A 23,699-nucleotide genomic window follows, 5' to 3' on the forward strand; every position below is an offset into this window, starting at 1 on the left:
TATTCAAATGTTGTTTTCCGTAACATTGAATAATGTGAATTCAAAGCTTAGATTTAAAAAAAAAAACCAACACAAAACATAATCGCCTATAGATTTGGTTAAAAAGCTGTTGCTTTCGAATACAATGAAATTTTCATCTTTGAAGTATAAACATACATGTAATGCATCGAACTCAAGGAATGCTGTACGCTATATGATGCACAGTCCTACATTTCTGGTTAGAACTGTAAGAACTTTCTATCAAACAGAACATGTCTAGGATATTTGTTTGTAATGTTTGACCAGAGACATATTTATGTCTCTGGTCTGTCAGCTGTAAGCGTCTACACTCCGAGACTGCTGACAACATTAATTAGTATGTTTTAAAAGGTTACGTCAAATCATTGTCAAGGAATTAAAAGATATCTTCGATTTAAGAAACTTCATATTTCAGTGGATACATCGTTGATATGAACAACTTGAAGTCGCAGATGTAGCCTAAATTCTTGTTAAAATAAGTGATTTGCATTGCAACGGTTTCTTTTTTAAAATTTAATTTTTGTTCAAAGCTTACATTATTGATATCATGTACATATAATGGTATCCATTCTAGAAATCCTGAACTTTAGAAGTTGACTCATTTGAGAACCTTTAGTAAGGCATAAATAAATACAATGTGAGAGCACTTAAATCGTTCCATGCCATTTTTGAATATGTCCATGCACATTATAAAACTTGATAATAAAATCAGACAAAAATACTGTTTCTGTCCCGTCAGCCATAATCACGAGCACCAGCCATATCGCAGTGCGCATGTGCGATAGACCGGAGAGAATTCAGACACGGTCATTTTTTCGGAGATCCACTCCGGGTTGACTGTGAAGTCCTTGTGGAGCACGTACTTTGTGTTTGTGTAGAACATACCCCTGGGGGAGTAGATGTAATGGTCCCTGTCATCCCAGTCGGCAGGGGGCGCCACCCAGTCCGAGGAGAGCGCGAACGCGGGTCTCTGTGGAACGACCCTGAAAAAAATAATGATGCAGTTGCAATTTTAGTCCAAGCGAGACAACTCGCTCTACAGATCATTATTGAAATGAATGAATATTTAAAATATGCATATGGGCTTAAAAAGGATTTTTCCAGCCCCCTTTTATATATATACACATAATGATTTTTTTGATTTAACAAATAGAGGCAGATTACCGTCCTTTCTAAAAAGAACGAACAACTAGTATATTTGACTAGTAGAAGCGAATTTAAACGTCGAGCCGGGACTAAATTTTGGAAATAAAAAAAGTTAAATACTTTTTGATTTCGTTCTTCCATCCCTGTATGCTCTTAGCCCTGTACGTTTTATTGGGGGGTTCCTTTGACCGCCGGTCGATAAAGTGAGGGATAGGTTCGGAGCTCCGGAGGAGGGCGTCTATCTTGATGGGGGAGCGGTTCACCCGCTGTATGACACACGGGTACTCGGGACTTCCGGCCCTTGACTTTCGGAGAGAGGGGCTCAATCCGTCTGAATTTGCTCCTATTTTGCCAGTGACATCTTTTTTGGAGGACAGCGGGGGTAGTGTTTTTGAGCGTCTGAATGTTAAATCTGAAGATGCGTTTTCTCTGAATGTTCTCCTTATCTGTTCCGTTTCTGTAACGAGATACGTCTTAAAGAAAAAGCTGTACTCCATTTATCAATTTCTCTGTTGCATTAGAAACCACGTCCCTATGAACACTGTTTTCTTGATTTTGACAGCACCACCCAAGAGCCTGGTCTCCTGGAGGGTTTGAACCTGCGACCCAGGGATCAGTCTATTATTTACCGTTGAGCTTGTGAGGGAGATGAAATATTTTAGTGCTCGATGCATGTGAACAATAGTGAAAACCATTGTAATAAATATAGTGAATAAGCTGTTTGGATCGACGTTTAGCTTATTTGAGTTTAAATTCTTTGTTCTAACGTCATATCGAATTATGTACACTTTATTTAAAGATTTTAAGTGCTCAATATACATTTAGCAAACACATTATTTTACTTAGCATAAAAGGCTAAAGATCATACAATAACAGATTTCGAGTGGATTTTCAATTTATCTATTTTGATACGTGAATGTTAAAATGTTCACATTAAATATGTAAAATCGCATTCACTGTAAAATAGAACGAAACACATAACATATTTACCAATGATCTGTATGTGAAGGTCGTCTACATTATTTATATACATTTGTATAAGATCATCAGAAATATGTATGAACCATGTTCTTTAAAAATCATATCAATTTTATCTCTATTGTCAATCACTTGACACATGCTGTTTATTCCAGTGGGACTCCAAAGATTATCAACGTTCAAAACATGATCTACCCATTCAACAGTACACTTATAGATTAAAGACCTTGAGTAAAGTTAAAATATTTAGTCTACTGAATATGAGCTAAAATTTTAACATCGGTAATCTGAATATGTTTCACGTATTAAACATGAATTTCAAATCAAAATGAAACCCAAAATGACTGAAACAATGGTCATATTTACCTCGCCGTTTCACTTCCATTTTCTGTCGTTCGTCAGCGGAGCGTGAAGATTTCGGGGGGTAATCCAACACATCATTAGCCTTAAACACAAAGAAACCCTATATACTTATTTAATCATATTTTATATATCCCAAGTGAAAAAAAAATCCTTAATGTAAACTAAAATATTAAATCCCGGTGCATTTAAAATACTTATACACCGGCACACGAGCTATTGGTACGCTTTCTATTGACGGCTCGGTAATGAGTGTAATGTATTTAATGCAGGGCTCTATACAAAAGCCGCGGGAACAGACCCGGGACTGACAGTTCGTCTGGCTGCGCGTCAGCCCGTGTATTCGGGGTCGATGCTTACCCGGCTAGACGCACTAACAGACAAGTACCCAGACAGTGCGAGTCTATTCACAGAATCTAGGCCGGCCTGTTCCGGACTGTTCAATCTTATCCATGGCGTTACGCTCATCGTAATAAAAATGGCCCGCGTTATAATTGATTTTTATGGGTAATGTTTCACCGTTAATGACATAAATTGTAAGGATTTCTCTGCTGATCTGATCTACAATTCAGAACGAATGACAGCAAAACCGGATTGTGGTCTCGATCTTCAATAGAGCTCTTTTTTGGACTATTTAATAGTTGGCTGCCTAAATTCATACCCAATGAATTGATTCGATTTCCACCAAATCACAGAAGGAGAATTATGACTGTTGACAATTTGTCATTTTGTAACCGTGACTTACCTGTTTAAGGAAACGACAGTGTGCAATATCTGTAGTGACATTAAGCGTAATAATTTTATTTTATCAACAATGCAAAAAATGTTTGCTATTGAAGGCGATATCCATAATAGTGACAATAATAAAAGTCAAGCATCTTTATCTACAAGTACATGTAGCTATGACAGAAATTATAATTAAGATAATAAAGTCGAGTAAACAAACAAAACTTACCCCGGTCTCCTCCATTGTATTTTATTTTGAAACTTAAATGCTCAACATAACATGGAAATCGACTGCATTACAATCGATGCCTTTGTTGAAATCTGGATTTACTTTAATAGGCTTATTAACAGGGAAACCTATACATATCTACGGCTCACAGTAAAACGTCGTCATGAGAGGGACATTCAACAGAGCGGAGTCGTACATGAATTAGTCTCCCTTAGTCCATTAATCTCTTCAAGCTCTCTTTCTTGTTAAATGGATTGTAACTGATTTTATATCTTTATTCCATAACTATACACTTCGACATCACACCCGATTCACCAATCTATGGATTGGAAATGTAACACATTACTCGCAGATTATATTCAATGTAATGGCAATCTCTCTCTCTATATATATACATTTGACATATACATTTAATGGTTAGTAATTGAATAGAAATGCATAGACATTTAACTGTTAAAAGGATACTTACTCTTTAGAAACCTTTCATAGAATGTAAGAAGTATATTTAAAGTATGTCCGATAACAATTCATTGCTCTATTTTCATGAACCTTAGACTCTGCAATCTCACTCCAGTACCACTCCTGCAAACAAACACAATTCACGTCTTGTTCCACTTAAATTTTATATAATTTATAGATATAACCAAATCAAATTTATTCTATAAAGAGAAGTTTACAGATCATCATCTTTCAAACAAAGACAAACAAAGTTCTTTTCTCTTCCATATCTAACTGCACATGTACATCACTTTACTTTCCTGAGGACTCGTGTGTCTATATGCTTGTCTTTTGTGCCCATCAAGTCAAAATTCTGATATTTCTTCTGGCTTAAAGACATAAACCAAGCGGACTAGGAATAGTCCCGCATAATTTTTATACTCCAGGAATCGGTGCCATATTTATTGGTTGCACTACACGTATAGGTCCTATTGTAGGTTTTGTCATCCCCGACCTGTATCCCCATCACTAACTCACGGGTCGACAGAATATTACCAAGAGTTCTGCCATGAAGTACAGTTCGATAGCTGTCACCTGACTTTAAGAACTCATCTGTCATTTTAGTTTTATTCCCTTTTTCCCCTAAATAGCCAATCACCATGTCTTCCATTCCGTGACGTAATGGTTCATACCACGTGATATTCGTCGGCGAGTCAGCATCAACTGAACACACTATCTCCCATTTTTTACCGCCCCTTCTCAGGAAAATTTCCAGAAGATCATCGTGGAGCTCAGTTTTAATATTTATATCTTCAGGAAAAATGTAAACAGCAGGTGGGCCTGAAGTATGAAAAAAGTACATGATTGTGTTTTTTAAATATAAATGCTAATTATTCATTGAAATCTTTTAACATCAAACAAAATATATTACGTTTAAATAGATATGATGAAGTTTTTAAAGGGTAAAGGAACGATATTTCCCCGGATTAATGCAAAAGAATAAGCTGTTGATGTTTAAAAACATTCTGACATGTATAGTGCAGTGACTATGTTCATTGAGTCGTTTACATGGAACCAAGTTATCAATATCCGTTTATGAAATTTAAACAAAAACTACCGACATTGTTTTTTAAGTATTCCAGATACAATTATCAAAAGTAATTGTGTTAGATGAATTCAATCCTATCACTGTTTTGATTTAGAACTATGAGATTCCTATGGTGTACCATTTCTATTATGGCATAGCTCTGCCACCACTTTATTCTCTTTTGAATTAAGGCTATGCCTGTCCTTTTCTCAAAAGAGAATACCACCACTTGTCCGATAGTTATATTGACTTAACAGATCATTTTGTTGCCTTTTCAGATAGTTATGTCGACCTGTCAGATATAATTATGAAAAGCAGATGGCAGTGCCAAAAAACACGTGTTAACAACAAAATATTGATTTCCTGGTGATAATGATAATTTTTATCGACATATTGTAATCAAAGTACTGAAGTACTGACGGGAGTTGATTTTATCGATTATCATTTATTCAAAATCAACGATATGTGTTTTTGCATGGCAAGTAGTATCAGTAATCGAAAATTACTGAGAAATTGTATGGATCCAGGCAAGATTGAACTCTTGTCTTGTTCAACCAAACGCTCGGCTGTCTCCGTTTATCTCCGACAAGCAAAAGAGACTCTGTTTTGTCGGATATTAACGGAGACAGCCAAACGTCTGGTTGAACGAGACTACACTAACCTCTAGCGTAGGAATACATACGACTTTAAAGAATATCTAAACTGTTTGTACAATTTAAAATCTTATTATTTTCATGGTATTAATAAATAAGTTTTCTAGAAAAACAATGCTTCAGAAGACATAGCTTCGAATTTATAGATTATTTTCAAGAACTAAGTGTTGTCAGTGGTATTGATTTGTGCTTAGGTCCAAACACTGTTTCACTTTCTCTTTGCCCGAGTAAGTGCATAGGAGAGTTGATTAAAATCAACTCCCAAAAATACAGTGTATCTGGAAATCAATTCGATATATTTATCTTACAAGTGGCGGCATAACTTTGCCATCATCGAAAAGCCCAATATCAAAATTGTACTTAGGATCCTACACGATGTTGCACAATTTCGTTAAACATACCGTGATGTATTGGAAATTATTGTGCTGAAGTACTTCAACAATTCATAGAAATATACAGAAAACATTTTCTATCATTAAAATCAACATGGAATTTTACAATCAGTTCTCACAATGATCAAAAATAATTAATCATCGTTCATAACAAGGAATGTTCTAGTGGAGACTGTCGTACTTAGGACGGTTGTGTTGAATGTTTGGTTGCACACCGAGCTCCCGGACACGAACACCTCGCAACGGTAGAGTGCAGCCACACACGTCTTTGATACGTTCCTTATGGTGAGGGTGTCCCCACTCACGTGTAGGTCTAAAATACAAAGCTTAATTACCAACATACTCATGAAATAGTTCATGATTTTGTACTTCCCTCTTTTAAATTGAAACTACACGTACATATTCACACTGGATCAATAAATCCATCTTCTAAACATATAAAAACACGACATTATCATTCATTAAAGGCGTGTCTACAGCAGCAAAACATTTAGATCTACAGTGAAACACAACAAATACTCACCTATGTTAGCCTTGTTTTGGTTTTCGGCATACCACTTGATGGTGATGTTTGGCCCCGCCGTTCTGGTCAGATTGCACTGTAGACTTTCAGTTCCTCCTTTCTTAAGGCCCACTGTTCTGGCCTGGCTAGTCCCACCACAAATGTCTGGAAATCAGTATCAAATACGCCAGATGTATTATGTATCAATGCCACTGATTTTCAAAATGAATATCTATCTGGTAAGTGTTAAATTTTCTTAAAATTGCGTATCTAAACGATAATAGGTACTAGAATAAGTCAAAAGTGTAGAAGTGATACAGTTAATGTGTCCAATTTCAAATGACCTGTCACTAACAATCTGTAAACGTTACGTTCAATAGTCACTAACAATTTGTAAACGTTATGTTTAATAGGCACTAACAATCTGTAAACGTTATTGTTTAATAGTCACTAACAAATCATAAACGTTATGTTTAATAGTCACCAACAATCTGTAAACGTTATGTTTAATAGACACTAACAATCTGTAAACGTTATGTTTAATAGTCACTAACAATCTGTACACGTTATTGTTTAATAGTCTAACAATCTGTTATCGTTACGTTCAATAGTCACTAACAATCTGTACACGTTATTGTTTTATAGTCACTAACAATCTGTAAACGTTATTGTTTAATAGTCACTTACAATCTGTAAACGTTATTGTTTAATAGTTACTAACAACCTGTAAACGTTACGTTCAATAGTCACTTACAATCTGTTATCGTTATTGTTTAATAGTCACTAACAATCTGTAAACGTTATTTTTGATTGTCACTAACAATCTGTACACGTTATTGTTCAATACTCACTAACAATCTGTAAACGTCATGTTAAATCAAAGTACTGAAGAACTGACGGGAGTTGATTTTGTCGATGTTTATTCATTTTAAAATCCATGATATATTATTTTGCATGACAATTTCATGTTGTTTCTAATTTGAATGACGCACATTCTTGTAATATGAATTTTTGGACTTTTCGACAAGAATGAGGTCCAAGCACTGTTTCACTTTCGGTTTGTCTGAGTAACTGCATAGGAGAGTTGATTAAAATTAAATTAAATTAAAATAAACTCCCAAAAATCACTAACAATCCGCAAACGTAATGTTTAATATTCACTAACAATCCGTAAACGTTATGTTCAATAGTCACTTACAATCTGTAAACGTTATTTTAATAGTCACTAACAATCCATAAACGTTATGTTAAATAGTCACTAACAAACCGTAAACGTTATATTAGTAGTCACTAACAATCCGTAAACGTTATGTTCAATAGTCACTTACAATCTGTTATCGTTACGTTCAACAGTCACTAACAATCTGTTTACGTTATGTTCAATAGTCACTAACAATCTGTTTACGTTATGTTTAATATTTACTAACAATCCGTAAACGTTATATTCAATAGTCAATTACAATCTGTTATCGTTATGTTTGATAGTCACTAACAATCCGTAAACGTTATGTTAAATAGTTACTAACAATCTGTTTACGTTATGTTCAATAGTCACTAACAATCCGTAAACGTAATGTTAAATAGTCACTAACAAACCGTAAACGTTATATTAGTAGTCACTAACAATCTGTTATCGTTATGTTCAATAGTCACTTACAATCTGTTATCGTTACGTTCAATAGTCACTTACAATTTGTTTACGTTATGTTTAATAGTCACTAACAATCTGTTTACGTTATGTCCAATAGTCACTAACAATCTGTTATCGTTATGTCCAATAGTCACTAACAATCTGTTATCGTTATGTTCAATAGTCACTCACAATCTGTTATCGTTATGTTCAATAGTCACTTACAATTTGTTTACGTTATGTTTAATAGTCACTAACAATCTGTTTACGTTATGTCCAATAGTCACTAGCAATCTGTTATCGTTATGTCCAATAGTCACTAACAATCTGTTATCGTTATGTTCAATAGTCACTTACAATTTGTTTACGTTATGTTTAATAGTCACTAACAATCTGTTTACGTTATGTTTAATAGTCACTAACAATCTGTTTACGTTATGACCAATAGTCACTAACAATCTGTTATCGTTATGTCCAATAGTCACTTACAATCTGTTATCGTTACGTTCAATAGTCACTTACAATTTGTTTACGTTATGTTTAATAGTCACTAACAATCTGTTATCGCTATGTCCAATAGTCACTAACAATCTGTTATCGTTATGTCCAATAGTCACTCACAATCTGTTATCGTTATGTCCAATAGTCACTAACAATCTGTTATCATTATGTCCAATAGTCACTAACAATCTGTTATCGTTATGTCCAATAGTCACTAACAATCTGTTTACGTTATGTCCAATAGTCACTAACAATCTGTTATCGTTATGTCCAATAGTCACTACCAATCTGTTATCGTTATGTCCAATAGTCACTAACAATCTGTTTACGTTATGTCCAATATTCACTAACAATCTGTTATCGTTATGTCCAATAGTCACAAACAATCTGTTATCGTTATGTCCAATAGTCACTAACAATCTGTTATCGTTATGTTCAATAGTCACTCACAATCTGATATCGTTATGTTCAATAGTCACTTACAATTTGTTTACGTTATGTTTAATAGTCACTAACAATCTGTTATCGTTACGTTCAATAGTCACTTACAATTTGTTTACGTTATGTTTAATAGTCACTAACAATCTGTTTACGTTACGTCCAATAGTCACTTACAATTTGTTTACGTTATGTTTAATAGTCACTAACAATCTGTTTACGTTATGTCCAATAGTCACTAACAATCTGTTATCGTTATGTCCAATAGTCACTAACAATCTGTTATCGTTATGTCCAATAGTCACTTACAATCTGTTTACGTTATGTTCAATAGTCACTAAGAATCTGTTATCGTTATGTCCAATAGTCACTAACAATCTGTTTACGTTATGTTCAATAGTCACTAACAATCTGTTTACGTTATGTCCAATAGTCACTAACAATTTGTTTACGTTATGTTTAATAGTCACTAACAATCTGTTATCGTTATGTCCAATAGTCACTAACAATCTGTTATCGTTATGTCCAATAGTCACTAACAATCTGTTATCGTTATGTCCAATAGTCACTAACAATTTGTTTACGTTATGTTCAATAGTCACTAACAATTTGTTTACGTTATGTTCAATAGTCACTCACAATCTGTTATCGTTATGTCCAATAGTCACTCACAATCTGTTATCGTTATGTCCAATAGTCACTAACAATCTGTTATCGTTATGTCCAATAGTCACTAACAATCTGTTATCGTTATGTCCAATAGTCACTAACAATCTGTTATCGTTATGTCCAATAGTCACTAACAATCTGTTATCGTTATGTCCAATAGTCACTCACAATCTGTTATCGTTATGTCCAATAGTCACTCACAATCTGTTATCGTTATGTCCAATAGTCACTCACAATCTGTTATCGTTATGTCCAATAGTCACTCACAATCTGTTATCGTTACGTTCAATAGTCACTTACAATTTGTTTACGTTATGTTTAATAGTCACAAACAATCTGTAAACGTTATGTCCAATAGTCACTAACAATCTGTTTTAACGTTACGTTCAATTGTGAAACATCCAAATAAATTTAGAATTACCTGTAAATGTCTCAGTTCAAAGGAATGTCGGAATCTAGAAATGGGGGGTTCGGACCCTCATGGAAACTTCAAACTTATTCGATTTACATAGACAATTTATCGAAAATACATGTAGGCCTCGGAACCCCCCCCCCCCCCCCCCATGCCAACAGTCCCTGGGACCCCCCCCCCCCCCCCCCCCCCGGGAAAATTTATGGATCCGCGCATGAAGGGATAGTTCTAGTTGTTTTCAACAAGTAAAATCCAAAAGTTGAGTTGACACGATTTGTAAAGACAAATAGTTTACAATATGTAAAGTTCAATTGTATAACAAAATTTTAATTTACAGGCCATTTGTTTACGATCAGTAAAATTTCATTAGTTTTCACAATCTGTAAAGGGCCTAACTAATTATCTCTACGATAAAAAAAAATCTGTGAAGATGAGAGTTCTGCGGAGATTTTACAGTCCGCATTTGTTACAATAATTGTAAGTCACCATTTACACTTTTTGTCAACAGAATAGTTACTCTTATATTGAAAGCTCTAACAACAAACAACTAAACGGGCTTATTTTATACTCTAACAACAAACAACGAAGGTAGATACCTTGTCCACTCTCATCTTGACTCTTCGTCGTTGTTTGGTTCAGGCTGACTCGAACAAGGTAACAAACACACACAATAGAAAATGTCCGCCACATTGTTGTGCATTCTATCTTTTTATCTCTCGTAAATAGATGCACCGGAGTTCTCGTATGGAAAGGCCGATTCATGCATCCCCTGACACGGTACTTGAGAACTACTCGAGGCAGAGTGGCTGCTTCCTTACTACATATAGGCTTGGTGGTGATGCTCGAACATTGAAATTTAACACACCAGGAAAATGAATACACGCTATCGGATCATTTTTCACGATTGTTCCAACGCCTGAGACGTCCTTACTATGGTAGAAAAACTCCAAGGATGAGAACAACTCGTAGTGTGTGTATTAAGTTTGTGTGGTTTACTTGTTGTACAATGGAGGGTGTGATAATATATAGGACATGCGTGTGAATTAAAAACACCAGGAAGGGATCACAATCTGGGGACAAGGACAAAAAACAAGAGGCCCATGGTGCCACATCGCTCACCTGAGCAACAATGGGCGTTCAAAAGATATTGTGCCATATGGTCCTTCGGTAGAATAATAAAAAATAAATATTGTCAAGTATTCGAATTTTACACTTATTTTTGCATACACGTAATCTTTGACATTGTACCTTCATGAAATACAATTTTTTTTTACCAGAATAAGAAAATCCTACGCAAGATATAAAACTAAACATTTGGTGGGGTACACTGTTAAGTTGTTAACTTCCAATTCCCTATATTTTCGTTCTGCCCCCCCCCCCCAACTTTGTAAAGCGATCAAAATATATGAGAGCATATAGGTACATTTTTTTCATCAACTACTTACTTATTATTGTATTTTTAAAAAAAAATATAATAGTTATTGTTTTTTATTTAAAAAATCCTACTTGTATAGATGTGAAGAAGAAAATCGTACCTCAGTGTGCTCAATTCCTCAAATTAAAAACATTCAAAAATTTTATTTGTCTTCTCCATTATAATTAAATGACTGCTATTTACTTCACGTACAAACCAGGATAAATTTCCGCTGTGATATTTTCTTAGGAATAGCGATAATTACTTTATTCCCGCAACAGAAATGTGTCAGAACTATGGAAACTGTGTTAAAGATGTCGTTTTTATTTACTCGTGTCTGAAAAATTATCAAAATTGATGTAGATTTCACATTATTTATTGTATAAAGAGGGGCTCCCAGAGAGTAGGTATATACAGAATATCATTCTTTTATTTTGTTTGTACAAGTATTTAACATACTCTAATTCATATAGAATTTCTAATGTTCAACCAAAATTTCAGCGTCAATCGTAGAATTATAAGCAAGATACAGAGCTCACAGTTCGCCTAGGTTTGAGTCATATTTTGTTCACATGAGTTTATTACATTCAGCTTAAGATTTTTAACTTGGTATTTCCTATTCAGCATTTAAAATGGAAAAAAGAATGGCCTAAGATTTTCAATTATTTTATTCACTCAAGAGGTTAAAAAACAGAGGTTCAAAATCAGTTTATACAAATGTACACAAACACAGTCAAGGATCACATGTACAGTAGGAGTAATAATGACGAAAAAAGGTTAAGTTTACAATACAATAAGTTGTTAAAGTTGGTTTCTGGAAGAACAGACTTTGAAAATTTTCTTAATAAATATTGACATTTTTTTTTTTACTTTTTTAATCTTTAGTTTTTAAGATCTGTGTACAAACATAGAATTGTGAGCAAATCTCTGTATCTTGCTTATAATTCGAAGCTTAACACTCAAATATGGTTAGTAAATTGTAAACAATTAAACACAAGAAACATGCACTATAACAAATAAAGAACACAATTTATTTTTTCGAAATGAATCATATATATCTATATACATGTATATACCTACATATTTCCGTCAGCGATATCAAACTCTATTTAAACTGAATAAACTCGAGAAAATGCCGAGCATCTCAACAAAACCTATTGCATTAATCTACCATTACGCAAAAGATAATGCCGAATTACCGATAGAATGAATTGTATTTCAGTACTTTTTTGATACATCAGATTTTGCTTAATTTGCGCAGGTAAACAGTTAACTGTTTGATTTACCGAAGTCTCTGTTTGATTTGATACGTAAAAATCACGAAATACAGACAATAGTTCCCAGGTTACAAAGCATAAATAATGAAAACGAAACGAAAATCAGAACAAGCTAACACCAACGTCATGTGTGAAAACTGTCAACGCATTGAAATATTTAGCCTCAATTTACTTCACAAAATCGGCATCAATATATTTTGCATGTTTCAAAAATTTCCCTTCATACGCGAACTGTTGCACAACAAGCAAATTCATCATAGTCAGATCGACCCTTTTTCGTATAATGTCATGGCTGCTTTAAGCAAAGAACCTCGTTTTAGAAGTATGGAATACGAGTCTTGGTAAAATGGGTATGCAAACCCGGGCCGTGGCAAAATAAAAGCCGGGGCAGATCGGCAATCGTCAATTCCAAATACGCATTATTTTGCAGCAATATTTACAGCGAATACAAATATACTGGTCCATCAAATATCCTGAAATTTTAATGAGATTGGCAAATTAATAACTGCTAATCTTTCGTTTTGCCCAGGTCAAGTCTTGCCTACCCATTTTACCGGATGCCGAACCCGAAGCTATTAAACTGATTGAAACACGCCTTTCCTTTATTATTATTTCCGTAATAACTCAGATTTGAAGAATTAGCTCTTAATTTTTGCAATTTATATTTTATTTCCCATAAGGATAATTTATGCTAAACTACGTTGAATTGGACTCAGTAGTTCTTGAGAAGAAGATGTTTAAAAATGCACCCCCCTTTTTCTACAGTTTCAAGGGTTTCTCCGCTTTGAATACAGATCGAACTTTTAGTTCTGCAATTTATATTCGCCCTCCCATAAGGATGCTATGTGCCAAATTTGGTTGAAATTGGATAACGGTTTTAGAGAAGAAGTTCAAAATGTAATAAGTTTACAGACGGACAGACGGACGGACGGACGACGGACAAAATGTGATTAGAATAGCTCACTTGAGCTTTCAGCTCAGGTGAGCTAAAAAGTAACGATATTATCTCAAAGCTGTACAGACTGCAGGAAATAACCGCCCCTGACTGGCACAGCGTTCAAGGAAAAATTCCAGCAACCATGGTACAGTGTATTATCTCCGGAACCTATGGTATAATTTATTTTAAATAATTAAAAAAAGTAGGATGTATTCCTGAAAAGTTTGAGTGAACCATAGTTGAGCAGGAAACAATGAAATAATTACTCTACAACACCGAAGATGAAATCATTTATTTCAGTATGATGTAATAAACATTGCATGAAATGCTTTCCGGACCAGCCGTTTTAACCTTTGGATATAAGAGTTCAACTCCTTAAAATTCATACAAAGCAAATCTATTAAACTGTATATTGCCAGTGTGCATTCTGAATTTTCATCGTTATCATCATTAATTAATAATTCAGAATATTACTATAATTACTAATCAAAACAAATAAGAATAAATATTTCATTGATTTTTTTTTTCGACATTAAGTTTTCTAATGACCAATATTTATCTAAGTACAAGACGTTAAAAGAACGTCTTACTTATTTACGTACACTAATCAGTGAATGTATACAAGGATACAGTGTAAAAAATAGAACATTGTAAAACACCAATGACCGGGGAATTAGATCGGTTGTTAGTCAAGTGTTATTTCGCCGTGCGATCATTACTAGGTATTATATATGGTTGACGGGTCTAAAAGTTTCTCCCCCTGACTTCTTATCCCCTTGATCAAAGTCTTGTAAGACGATGTCCATCTTGGCACTCATGTCAGTGGTTTCAATGCGGGAATGCTCATCCACGACTTCCCAGGATTTCCCTCCCTTTCTATACCGCCTATTGACGTAGAAGTAAACGACAGCGATAATGGCCACGCATGCAACGATCGAACACGCGGCGGCAATGGCGCCAATGGAACGTTTACTTAGGGACGAGCTTTGCTGTGATTGGTTAGTAAGCGTACCTTGGGTTGTAGGCAGGCTGTGTGTGTCTGGTACAGTAACGGTATGTTCCTGGCGTGTCAAATCGTGTGAAGACGATTGCACGTGATTTACCGTGGAACTACCAGTTTGTTGTGATGTTTCTTTGCTAGTGGTACTGGTTACCAATGGCTCTTTGGATCCATTGGAGACGGTTTGTGGCTCCAGTTTTGACGTAACAGTCGAGGAAGACGTTTGGGTGCTTGCTGATGTAGATGATCTACCTGGAGAAACGGTTGTCGACTCGGTTAAAAGAGTTAACCTTGTTGTTGCAGATTCAGATGTTGAAGACAAACCCGTGGTCAATGACGGAGGCAATGTAGTTCGTGTTGTCAAAACTGTGGGTTCCACTGTTGAAGTAGATTGAGTGGTTGATGCTTTTTCAGTCTGCTTTGCTGGCATTGATTCCATCTTGGTAGTTCGAATACTTAATGTTGAGGATGTCTGTTTAGCTGATGCTGTTGTAGATAGTAACGTAAACAATGTACGGCTAGATTTCACTGGCGGAGTATGTTTTGTTGTCGATGTTTTGGACTCCTGGTTTGGCGTTACCGTAGGTTTTGTTGTAGTTTTCGTTGTCACCACTTGTTTCTGAGTCGTAAATTTTGTGGGCTGTGTGTGTTTGGTTGTTGTTGTTTTAGGCGGCTGCTGCGTTGAAGTTGTAATTTGTACAGTTGCTGATGTTGAAGATGCCTGTTTGCTTGTTAGTCTAGGTTTTAGAGACGTAGTTTCAGGGTTCTCAGTTTTAGATGTTGTTGTCTTCGTGGTCGGTGTCATTGTTGTTATCACTGTCGATGATGTCTGAATTGGTTTATCAGTAGTGGGTTTTACATAAACGGATGTTACACTTGACAGTGGGATTTTTGTCTGCTTTGAAGATGCCGTCTGCTTCTGTAGTGGCGTCTGCTTTGATGTTGTCGTCTGCTTCGGTAATGGCGTCTGCTTTGGTGTTGTTATCTTGTTTGGTGCTGTAGTTTGCCTTGACGGTGGAACTGAACTTGTAAGAATACTAGGGTTTGTTTTACCATTCGGCGTCGTTTTTCCAATGGCAGTTGTCAAAGGCGTAAGTGCAGAATGTGTATTCCCGGGGCTTGTAATTTCGGTTTGTGGATGAGACATGGTTATCGCAGTGTTTGACTTAAACAACATCGTGCTCGTCTTTGTGACAGAATCAGTTTTACTGCTAGCTGTGGAAAAGAGAGGCGACGACGTTTTTGACGAAATAGAGCTGCCCGGAGTTGACATTAAAGGTGTTGATTTAGTTGACATGGCTGTCGGTGATATGGTAGTCGATGATGTCAAGGAAGAAAGGGGTGAGGACGATGATGTCATAGAGGCTGGTAACGAAGAGACTAATGTTGTTGATGATGTATGAACTGACGAGGAAGACTTTAGTAATAAAAACGATGACGATCTGGTGATAGGTGCTTTGGATGTTGATAGCGACGAATGATTCGATGACTGGATGGGCGAGGTCGGGGTCCCGTGCGATAAACTTTTGTCGGATGGCGTTGATGAAGTGGATGACAACTTTTTATCGGTGTTCCCTCTCAAGTGATAATCAAAGTTTGAACGACTTTTAAATCTTATCTGTAACATAACGAAGATACGTATACAGTACGTATACAGTAATGATTTAGTAAAGGATATACATAAGTATACGATATCACTGCTGTATCTTTTATATGTGATGTATATAACTTAACAGTCGTTTGAAATTGTTAAAAAATGATTACGTTTGATAAACCCCTGGAGAGAGGCATTTCTGTTGATGTAAATAAAATGCGATCGATTACTTTTATTCATGAATGTTTTAAGGTAAAGGTCTTCGATTTGGAATAATCGTACCTGCGTATTTTGTAAGTGAAGTTGTCCAGTAAGCTGCTCCGCTCCACCGAATGTCACACCTGTAATAAATGTGAATTACAAATCAATTATCATTATTTTGTTTCTATGTTTACTTAAAATTGTTAGCCACAATATAATTAGACTCAATTGATCGAAATCACATGTAATATTTCCGAATTTTAGATATTCTGTTTTAAAAATTACATCACTTTGATAGCAAAAATGCATAAGTAAAACGATGTGGAATTGCATTCTAACTTTAATCTATATATTTTGTAATTTATTTTGAATAGAATAATTTTTTATGCGCTGATATTTTTTTGTATTTTTAAGAAACAAAGTACCGGCAGGTAAGATTTTTATCCCCATTGTTCAAGATTTATGTAACAGTTTAATTATTACTGGGTAATATTCCTCACGTGCATATTTAATCGGCTGAAAAAAAATAAAAAATATTTACCCAAAAGAGCAATCCAAATCCCCAGAAATATCATTGTGAGTTGTGAAGAGTGAACAGATTCAGAATGAAATGAGAATCTGTGGTGTGTGTTACGATTTTCTATAGTAGTGTAAGTACGTAATATAATATTGTTATCGGTCATATCACAGCTGGCATTCCACAGGGAGGGTCCCTGTATCCTATCTTATTTACATTAAACTACCCCGGTATTGTCTTTATTTATATGTCATTACTCAATGTGACCTATTGACACGTTAATCTTTTGTTTGATTCTATCAGATCATTCATACATCTAGATTCACCATAGTTTACTACCGAATAAGATCATTCATATAAACAGTATTCATGAGTTATATATAAGTGTTATATATGCTGCTTTATGCGTAATATGTAACACAAAAGAAATGTTCATTTCTGTTTGTAAACAATGAATGAAAGTGGTTCCAGTAAAAAGTAATCAATTTTTTAGGGGACGGTAAATATAATTCAATATGCTCACAGGACACTTGATTTAGTCTTCATAAGAGAACAGAAGCACGCACTTTTGTATGTCCCTGTCTCCTCGCCAACCAATCAGCTTTCTCTTGCGCCAGTTTCTCTTTGTCTATGGCTTCCGGGACTTCTCTTCGGACGCAGTATTGGATTTCTGTGGGCAAAAAGAGACGAATAGAATAAAATGATTGTTTTTTTTCTAATCATACATTAACCAATAAAACTCAACCGCCGGAAAACGCAAAGCATAAAAATCTGCAACATGGATAATCATATGTTTGCAAACCCTCAAACTAACTGCATGGAACATAATGCTGGTTTTTTTTTTCTAATAAAGAAAACCACATTTTCAGTAATCAAGAAATAATTTGACAACTTCATTTTTAAAAATAAAACTTTTCTATTTACTGACTTAAAAAGACAAAGAACAAACATTGTAATAATAGCAGCACTTTAGTTTCATACTTAAATGATTATTTAAGAAATGAACAGCAAGTTATAAAGTTCAACGGGATATGAACTGAATCAAATCCTGTGAAGCTCGAAGGGTTTAAAGGTGAATACTATAATAGTACTTCAAGGTATCTAAATCATCGTATTGATAAAAAAAAAGCTGCTGCAATTATTGTTTAATTAAATGATAAGGACGAATTGAAACACCTACATGTAGATAATCTATAAGCGAGTTACAGAGCTTACAATTCCTTGCAATGTTAACAAAGCTTTTGTTAACATTTTGAATGTTGAAGTGAAAATTCCAATTTTAGACTTAAAATAAATGTTAAACGTTAGAAACTGTCTATATGTGCTTAAAATGAATAGAAAAATCGACAAATCAGTTTGAAAAAGATTTTATTAATAGTACATGTATATTGAAACTATGTAAACAAAAACAGGGTACGATCCTTGTTTACATGACAAAGAATTATCAGCCCTTTATCTTGCTTATAACTCTACGACTGACTCTCAAAGTCATTAAATCACTAGAAATGCATTTCTAAAGCATTGTAAATCATAAAAACAGAAAAAAATTAATATCGTTTTCTAATTAAGAGGTTGGAACATGTATTTAGAATGTTTAAATTCCAAATGTTTGTGAAACATAGTAAGTAAATTTCAGATAACAAGAAATAATTTTAGGTCCTACATGTACACTTAATACAAAGTTAACTTTTATTTCGAACACCTTTACAGAATTAAAGAATGGCAGTAAATGCTGTAAATCCCAAATAAAACGCAAGGAATACATATAACTTTAAAATCTCGCTTTTACTCTTTGGATATATGTAAACTATAATGAAATAATCGGTATTTGCGATTTTATGCTTTTGCAATTTGATGGAAAACGTTTCAATCGCAGAATCATTGGACTTAAGAACTCGGGTATAATAAGAAATCTACAGTATCTTTGCGTCATGCATTGGTCATCGTGGCAGTGAATTAACCCCACAACCCCACCGTTGCAATCTGTATATTGCAACCTTAGATTGGTGGTGGTTGTAGTAATACATGTATAATCCGGAAGTTAAACATAACCACATCCACGGTGGACGTATGCATAATGTATGGGACTTAGAGTTTTTCTTACTGTTGATGATATCCACAAAGCTGTTTCTTGAAGAAACAACGAAGAAAAAAGTTATTATTTTATCTAAGTTGGCCATTTAATTTCTCGTATTTCACTTTTATTCATCATTTATTTATCATTAAAGCCTGGTACTGTGTATTAGTAGCTTTGTCTTTTTTTCTTAAAACTTCAGTGACCAACTTATTATATTACATGTATTTCTTTTTAAGTCGTTTCTTGTACTGACTCACCTGTCATAATTTTGACGACCCGCCACAATCTGAGGAATACCAGCAGTGCCACACTGTCCCGAACGGCACTGCTGACGGGACTAAAGGCCAAGGCCAGGTCAAGGCCAAAGGTCACAAAAATAACGATAGCGTCAAACACCTTGATGAAAAAATATCACAACAATGATTTTATTTTTAGGTGTAATAAAAGAAACTAATGATTACAGGAAAGCGCTAAACAGATTAAAAAAAAACTTAGTCAATAACGCATATATCTGAAAAACGTATTACCTCCCATTTATCCGAGAAAAAATGTTTTCCTTCTATATATATCTTTATAACCACCTGAAAAATACAACGAGTTAGAGGTATTGATGTATATTTTGTTGAACGTTAAAAGGCGATCAGAGTTTATGAACGGTTTAATCATTGTGTGACAGGAAGAGTAAACGTATACCTCGACGACAAAGAGTGAGATGATGGTGAGGGCGGCGTAGTGAAGTCCGTCCTCCAACTCCTCCCTCAGGTGCTCCTCATCTTCCTCCGTCTCAGCCCGGACTGTAACACAGAAGGAGTATGATATTGTCTTCCCAAAAATGTCGGTAAGTTTAAGTAACATTGGATTTAGTTTTTCAATAAATATTTGTGGAAAGACAAAATGGCTGTCAAAGACTAGATTTGTGTTCCGATTGGCTGTCTGAGTATTTGTAGTGTTGTGATTGGCTGTATTGTTTTTATACAGTTTTTGAATGACTGTCAATGACGGGCTATGTGTTTTGATTGGCTGTCAAAAACTAGATCTGTGATTTGATTGGCTGTCAACGACTAGCTCTTTGTTTTGATTGGGTGTCAACGACTAGCTCTGTGTTTCCATTGGCTATCAGTGACTTGCTCTGTTGTTTTATTGGCTGCACATACAAGGCTTACCCTGAATCACGTTGATGTCAACCAGAAGAACCACGAGGAGAATAGCGATATCAAGGACGATGAAAGCGATGATGATGAGGTGGGTGATGGGATTGTGGAACACCTTTCTCATCTTGGCTTTACAACTGGAGAATACCGTCAGATCATTATAAAGCCAGTCAATGGTAATTGAAAAGTTAACAAGGAAAACTCCATATTATAAAGCCAGTCATTAGGACGACTTAAGCAGGTACTATACGTCAGCCCTTGCGATAGTTTAGTTCCCTTGACTATGTATAATTATAATTTAGTTTATTTCAAAAGGATATGATACATTATTCACACAACTTTACACGTGTAGTATTCATAATTCATATCACTTGTTAACAAAGTATTATACAGAAAATTGTTGTTGACATTGGCAATGTAGGGCACATGTAACAGGGTGTAAAAATTGATTTTCACTAGTTACCTTTATGAACCGGACACGTCGCATCGGAGGGGGCTGGGGGTGGGGAGTGGGGGTGGGGGTGGGAGGCTTCCAATCCCGTTTTCGCAGCATACATTTTTATGTAAATTAGCAGACAAAAAGTGAATTATCATAGAGCCCCTTACCTGCCCCCACACTGTTAGGGTAGTGTGTAAAAAAATGAAGTGAAATAAGGAAATTACACAGTTAAATTGAAGTGATAGGTAACTACGCTACTTCTACCTCCGTTTTCCTTGCATTTTTGTCAATAATGATTTGGAAGAGTCCCCACACCACCGCTTTTAAAAACGATGCAACGTGCCAGTGAATTTGAACCATTTAAATTAGACCTTAATTAAGGTGGTATGGAACAGCTGTCGATGTTAATGTGGATTAAAGTACATATTGATTGAAATACTTTCACCGGTTTAGAATTTTCAAATTTTACAATATTTAACCAAAAAAAATAGCTTTTAAATACTTGGAGAAATAAAATTGAAAAACTCCATGCGGGATTCCCTTTAATCCACTGCGCTAGACTGATAGTTGAAAAAATTGGGAAAGAAAGTAGTTATATAATTACACTCAATTTTATTGTTTAATTCGATAAACAATACGTCACAACATGGAAGTGTCCCACAACACCTTAAACTTTCGGTAAGATGTAACTATCATTTCCTTGCATCAACACAATTTAAAAATGACTCTGGTTTCAAGTGAAATATACACAGCTGGGTAGTCTTAGCTTCAAAAACCCGACAAATGTTGTTAATTTCAAAGAGCCATACTGAAAGAAAAATTAAATAGACGGGCCTTTGTCACAATGCTGTTTGACCCAACTAAGCTCCTGTAAAAATGGTTCTATGTTTTTACCGAGATCAATATGTTTCAAATAATTGATTTTTAGATACTTAATGAAATAATCTTAACCTTTACTGAATTACTCCTGACTTTGGACATCTTTCCAATGGTACATATTTTAATGTATACGAATAAAAATAATTACTTTAGTTTTAGTATTAATCATGCCATATAATCGGGCAGAAATATTAATAACAAAATAATGGTTGAAAATTCCAAAACTACAATAATCCGGTGAATGTAACAAGTAATCATACCCATTTTCTGTTCCCTCCCGGAACTCCTCGTTGTTTTCCATGTCTGTCAATGTACCAGTTTTCTGTCATAAAATTATTAGCTTTGAGTATTTAACGACACCTCGTGTTCTAGTAAAAGTGATTTACTTGCTCAAAAATCAATTTTGCAAGAGAGAAATTTTTTTTATAAAGAATCTGACAAAGACGTTAGAATTTGATTAGATTCCCAATGGCCAGTTTTCAAAACAATCCAATCGTATTGATCAGAATGATTTGCATATTAATATAAATTTCTGCGACCATTAAGGTAACTGTCGTTTTTTCAAACTTTTCCCGTGCATGCACACTTCAAGAAAAGAGAAAAGAGACAATATTTCCCCCCACCAAGGCAGAATTCACCCAGGGTACGGACAGAAACTTACGTGTAAAATTCGATCGCTCTTCTCAGCCGGTATCCTCTAGATATCCTATCATCTTTTACAAAACCGATGACAGTTAGTTCCGGTAAATCCGCGTAGTCATTTCCTGTCGCCCTTAATTACTTACCTCCGCTGCATGAATCCTCTTAGGATAATTCGGAACATGCTAGTTAAGTACTCATGTTTAATCTTGTAATTTGTTTTTTTACTTTGACTAACTTTTAAACAGAAATTTCCTTTTGTAATCATGAGCGATCTCCATCTAATTTTGTAAATGACGAATGATAAGTCTATATATGAATATATGTTTAACTTGTATGCGAAAAAATCAACAAGGCCTAAAATTGTTCACAAGTTTAAAACTCCACATGGACCTTTTTCTGACTTACTTAAACGGTTCTCTGATTAAGTGGGGCTATTTATCAACATCTAGCGATACATTTGTAACTAATTTAGAATGATTCAAAATTCAGTATGTCTCTTTATACATTGGATACCTTAAATCCCGGAAAACTATTTTATTTTCAGTTGTGTGTGTTTTTTTCACCATCGAAGGAGAAATGCTCTTATTACAGCATATCATTTAAAACCCACCTTGTCCGCTTATTTTTGTGTGTAAAAATACTGGTTAAACTTATAATCTACACCTATTTACTGGCTATGAGGACGATAGCAAGTTTATTGCCCCCCCCCCCCCCCCAAGAAAGCAACTAATGTACGAGGCGAAGCCGTGGATAAACGTGTGTAGTGGCTGTCGAAAGGACAATAAACTTCCTATCGTCGGAATAGTCTGTATATAGGTATTTTATTAAACCGAAGAAAACTTTATTTTGCGGCGATGCATAATTTCTTGATGATAAACAAATTAGTGATATCGGACTTTGAATTTAATGTAGTGATCGGATAACGTCATATTCAATGACTATTCACCATGAGCAGATAGCACGGAAACTATTTCACGGTAAGATAAAATAGCTTGTCTATTCGTTGTAAATTTGCATAGAAAATATTAACAGAGGTATAATAAAAGTTCTTATTCATGACTGGTCGAAAGTAGAACTCTCTAAATCAATTACAAAATGTTCTTGCATTCCATCATTGATAAAATGTATATTTATGACAAGAGATCAGACTTTTAATATGCATTTAAGTACTGAATTTCTTCCTTTAACCGCCCGAACTATCGGTAACATATTGCAATAGAATGGAAGCCACGTAATTAACAGTTGGTTGAAAATGCCAAATTGGAACTATTTATATGAAGCTGTATTACAGTGTGAAGATTGCAGAACGTCAGTGTGAGTCTGCATCAACAAATGGAGATAACAGCAATGCAAAGACTGTTTTCGAATCAAATAGAGACTACAGAAGTGCAG

General features: G+C 34.9%; 3 protein-coding genes across 6 annotated transcripts; all 3 read right to left on the reverse strand.

Annotated features, from left to right (window-relative positions):
* Window positions 1–529: 529 nt before the first annotated feature.
* On the reverse strand, window positions 530–3,906 carry LOC109618819 (uncharacterized). Of its 3 annotated transcripts, none has more exons than XM_020067438.3 (4): window positions 3,458–3,906; window positions 2,509–2,587; window positions 1,285–1,621; window positions 530–1,001 (listed from the first exon to the last, which is right to left on the reverse strand). In XM_020067438.3, exons 1-4 carry the CDS (start codon window positions 3,470–3,472, stop codon window positions 764–766), a joined length of 669 nt encoding a protein of 222 aa, XP_019922997.3. In that variant the 5' UTR covers window positions 3,473–3,906; the 3' UTR covers window positions 530–763. The 3 variants fall into 3 exon arrangements, with proteins under 3 accessions (XP_019922997.3, XP_019922994.3, XP_019922995.3); XM_020067435.3 differs by lacking the exon at window positions 3,458–3,906 and adding an exon at window positions 2,863–3,193; XM_020067436.3 differs by lacking the exon at window positions 3,458–3,906 and adding an exon at window positions 2,914–3,188.
* Window positions 3,907–4,097: 191 nt separating this feature from the next.
* LOC105328816 (uncharacterized) lies at window positions 4,098–11,212 on the reverse strand. Its single transcript, XM_020067434.3, has 4 exons — window positions 10,776–11,212; window positions 6,551–6,694; window positions 6,209–6,340; window positions 4,098–4,735 (listed from the first exon to the last, which is right to left on the reverse strand). The coding sequence occupies exons 1-4, from the start codon at window positions 10,939–10,941 to the stop codon at window positions 4,308–4,310; spliced, it is 870 nt and encodes a 289-aa protein (XP_019922993.3). The 5' UTR covers window positions 10,942–11,212; the 3' UTR covers window positions 4,098–4,307.
* Window positions 11,213–13,986: 2,774 nt separating this feature from the next.
* LOC105328815 (voltage-gated hydrogen channel 1) lies at window positions 13,987–22,467 on the reverse strand. 2 transcript variants are annotated; one of them, XM_066087070.1, is made up of 9 exons: window positions 22,327–22,467; window positions 21,926–21,987; window positions 20,360–20,484; window positions 19,890–19,990; window positions 19,724–19,777; window positions 19,454–19,592; window positions 17,686–17,789; window positions 16,684–16,742; window positions 16,344–16,425 (listed from the first exon to the last, which is right to left on the reverse strand). In XM_066087070.1, exons 2-8 carry the CDS (start codon window positions 21,964–21,966, stop codon window positions 16,737–16,739), a joined length of 570 nt encoding a protein of 189 aa, XP_065943142.1. In that variant the 5' UTR covers window positions 21,967–21,987; window positions 22,327–22,467; the 3' UTR covers window positions 16,344–16,425; window positions 16,684–16,736. The 2 variants fall into 2 exon arrangements, with proteins under 2 accessions (XP_034322975.2, XP_065943142.1); XM_034467084.2 differs by lacking the exons at window positions 17,686–17,789; window positions 19,454–19,592; window positions 19,724–19,777; ... (2 more) ...; window positions 21,926–21,987; window positions 22,327–22,467 and adding an exon at window positions 17,144–17,291 and having other exon boundaries at window positions 13,987–16,425.
* Window positions 22,468–23,699: the final 1,232 nt, after the last annotated feature.

This window comes from Magallana gigas, chromosome 6 (genome assembly GCF_963853765.1).
Source record: "Magallana gigas chromosome 6, xbMagGiga1.1, whole genome shotgun sequence".
NCBI lineage: Eukaryota > Metazoa > Mollusca > Bivalvia > Ostreida > Ostreidae > Magallana > Magallana gigas.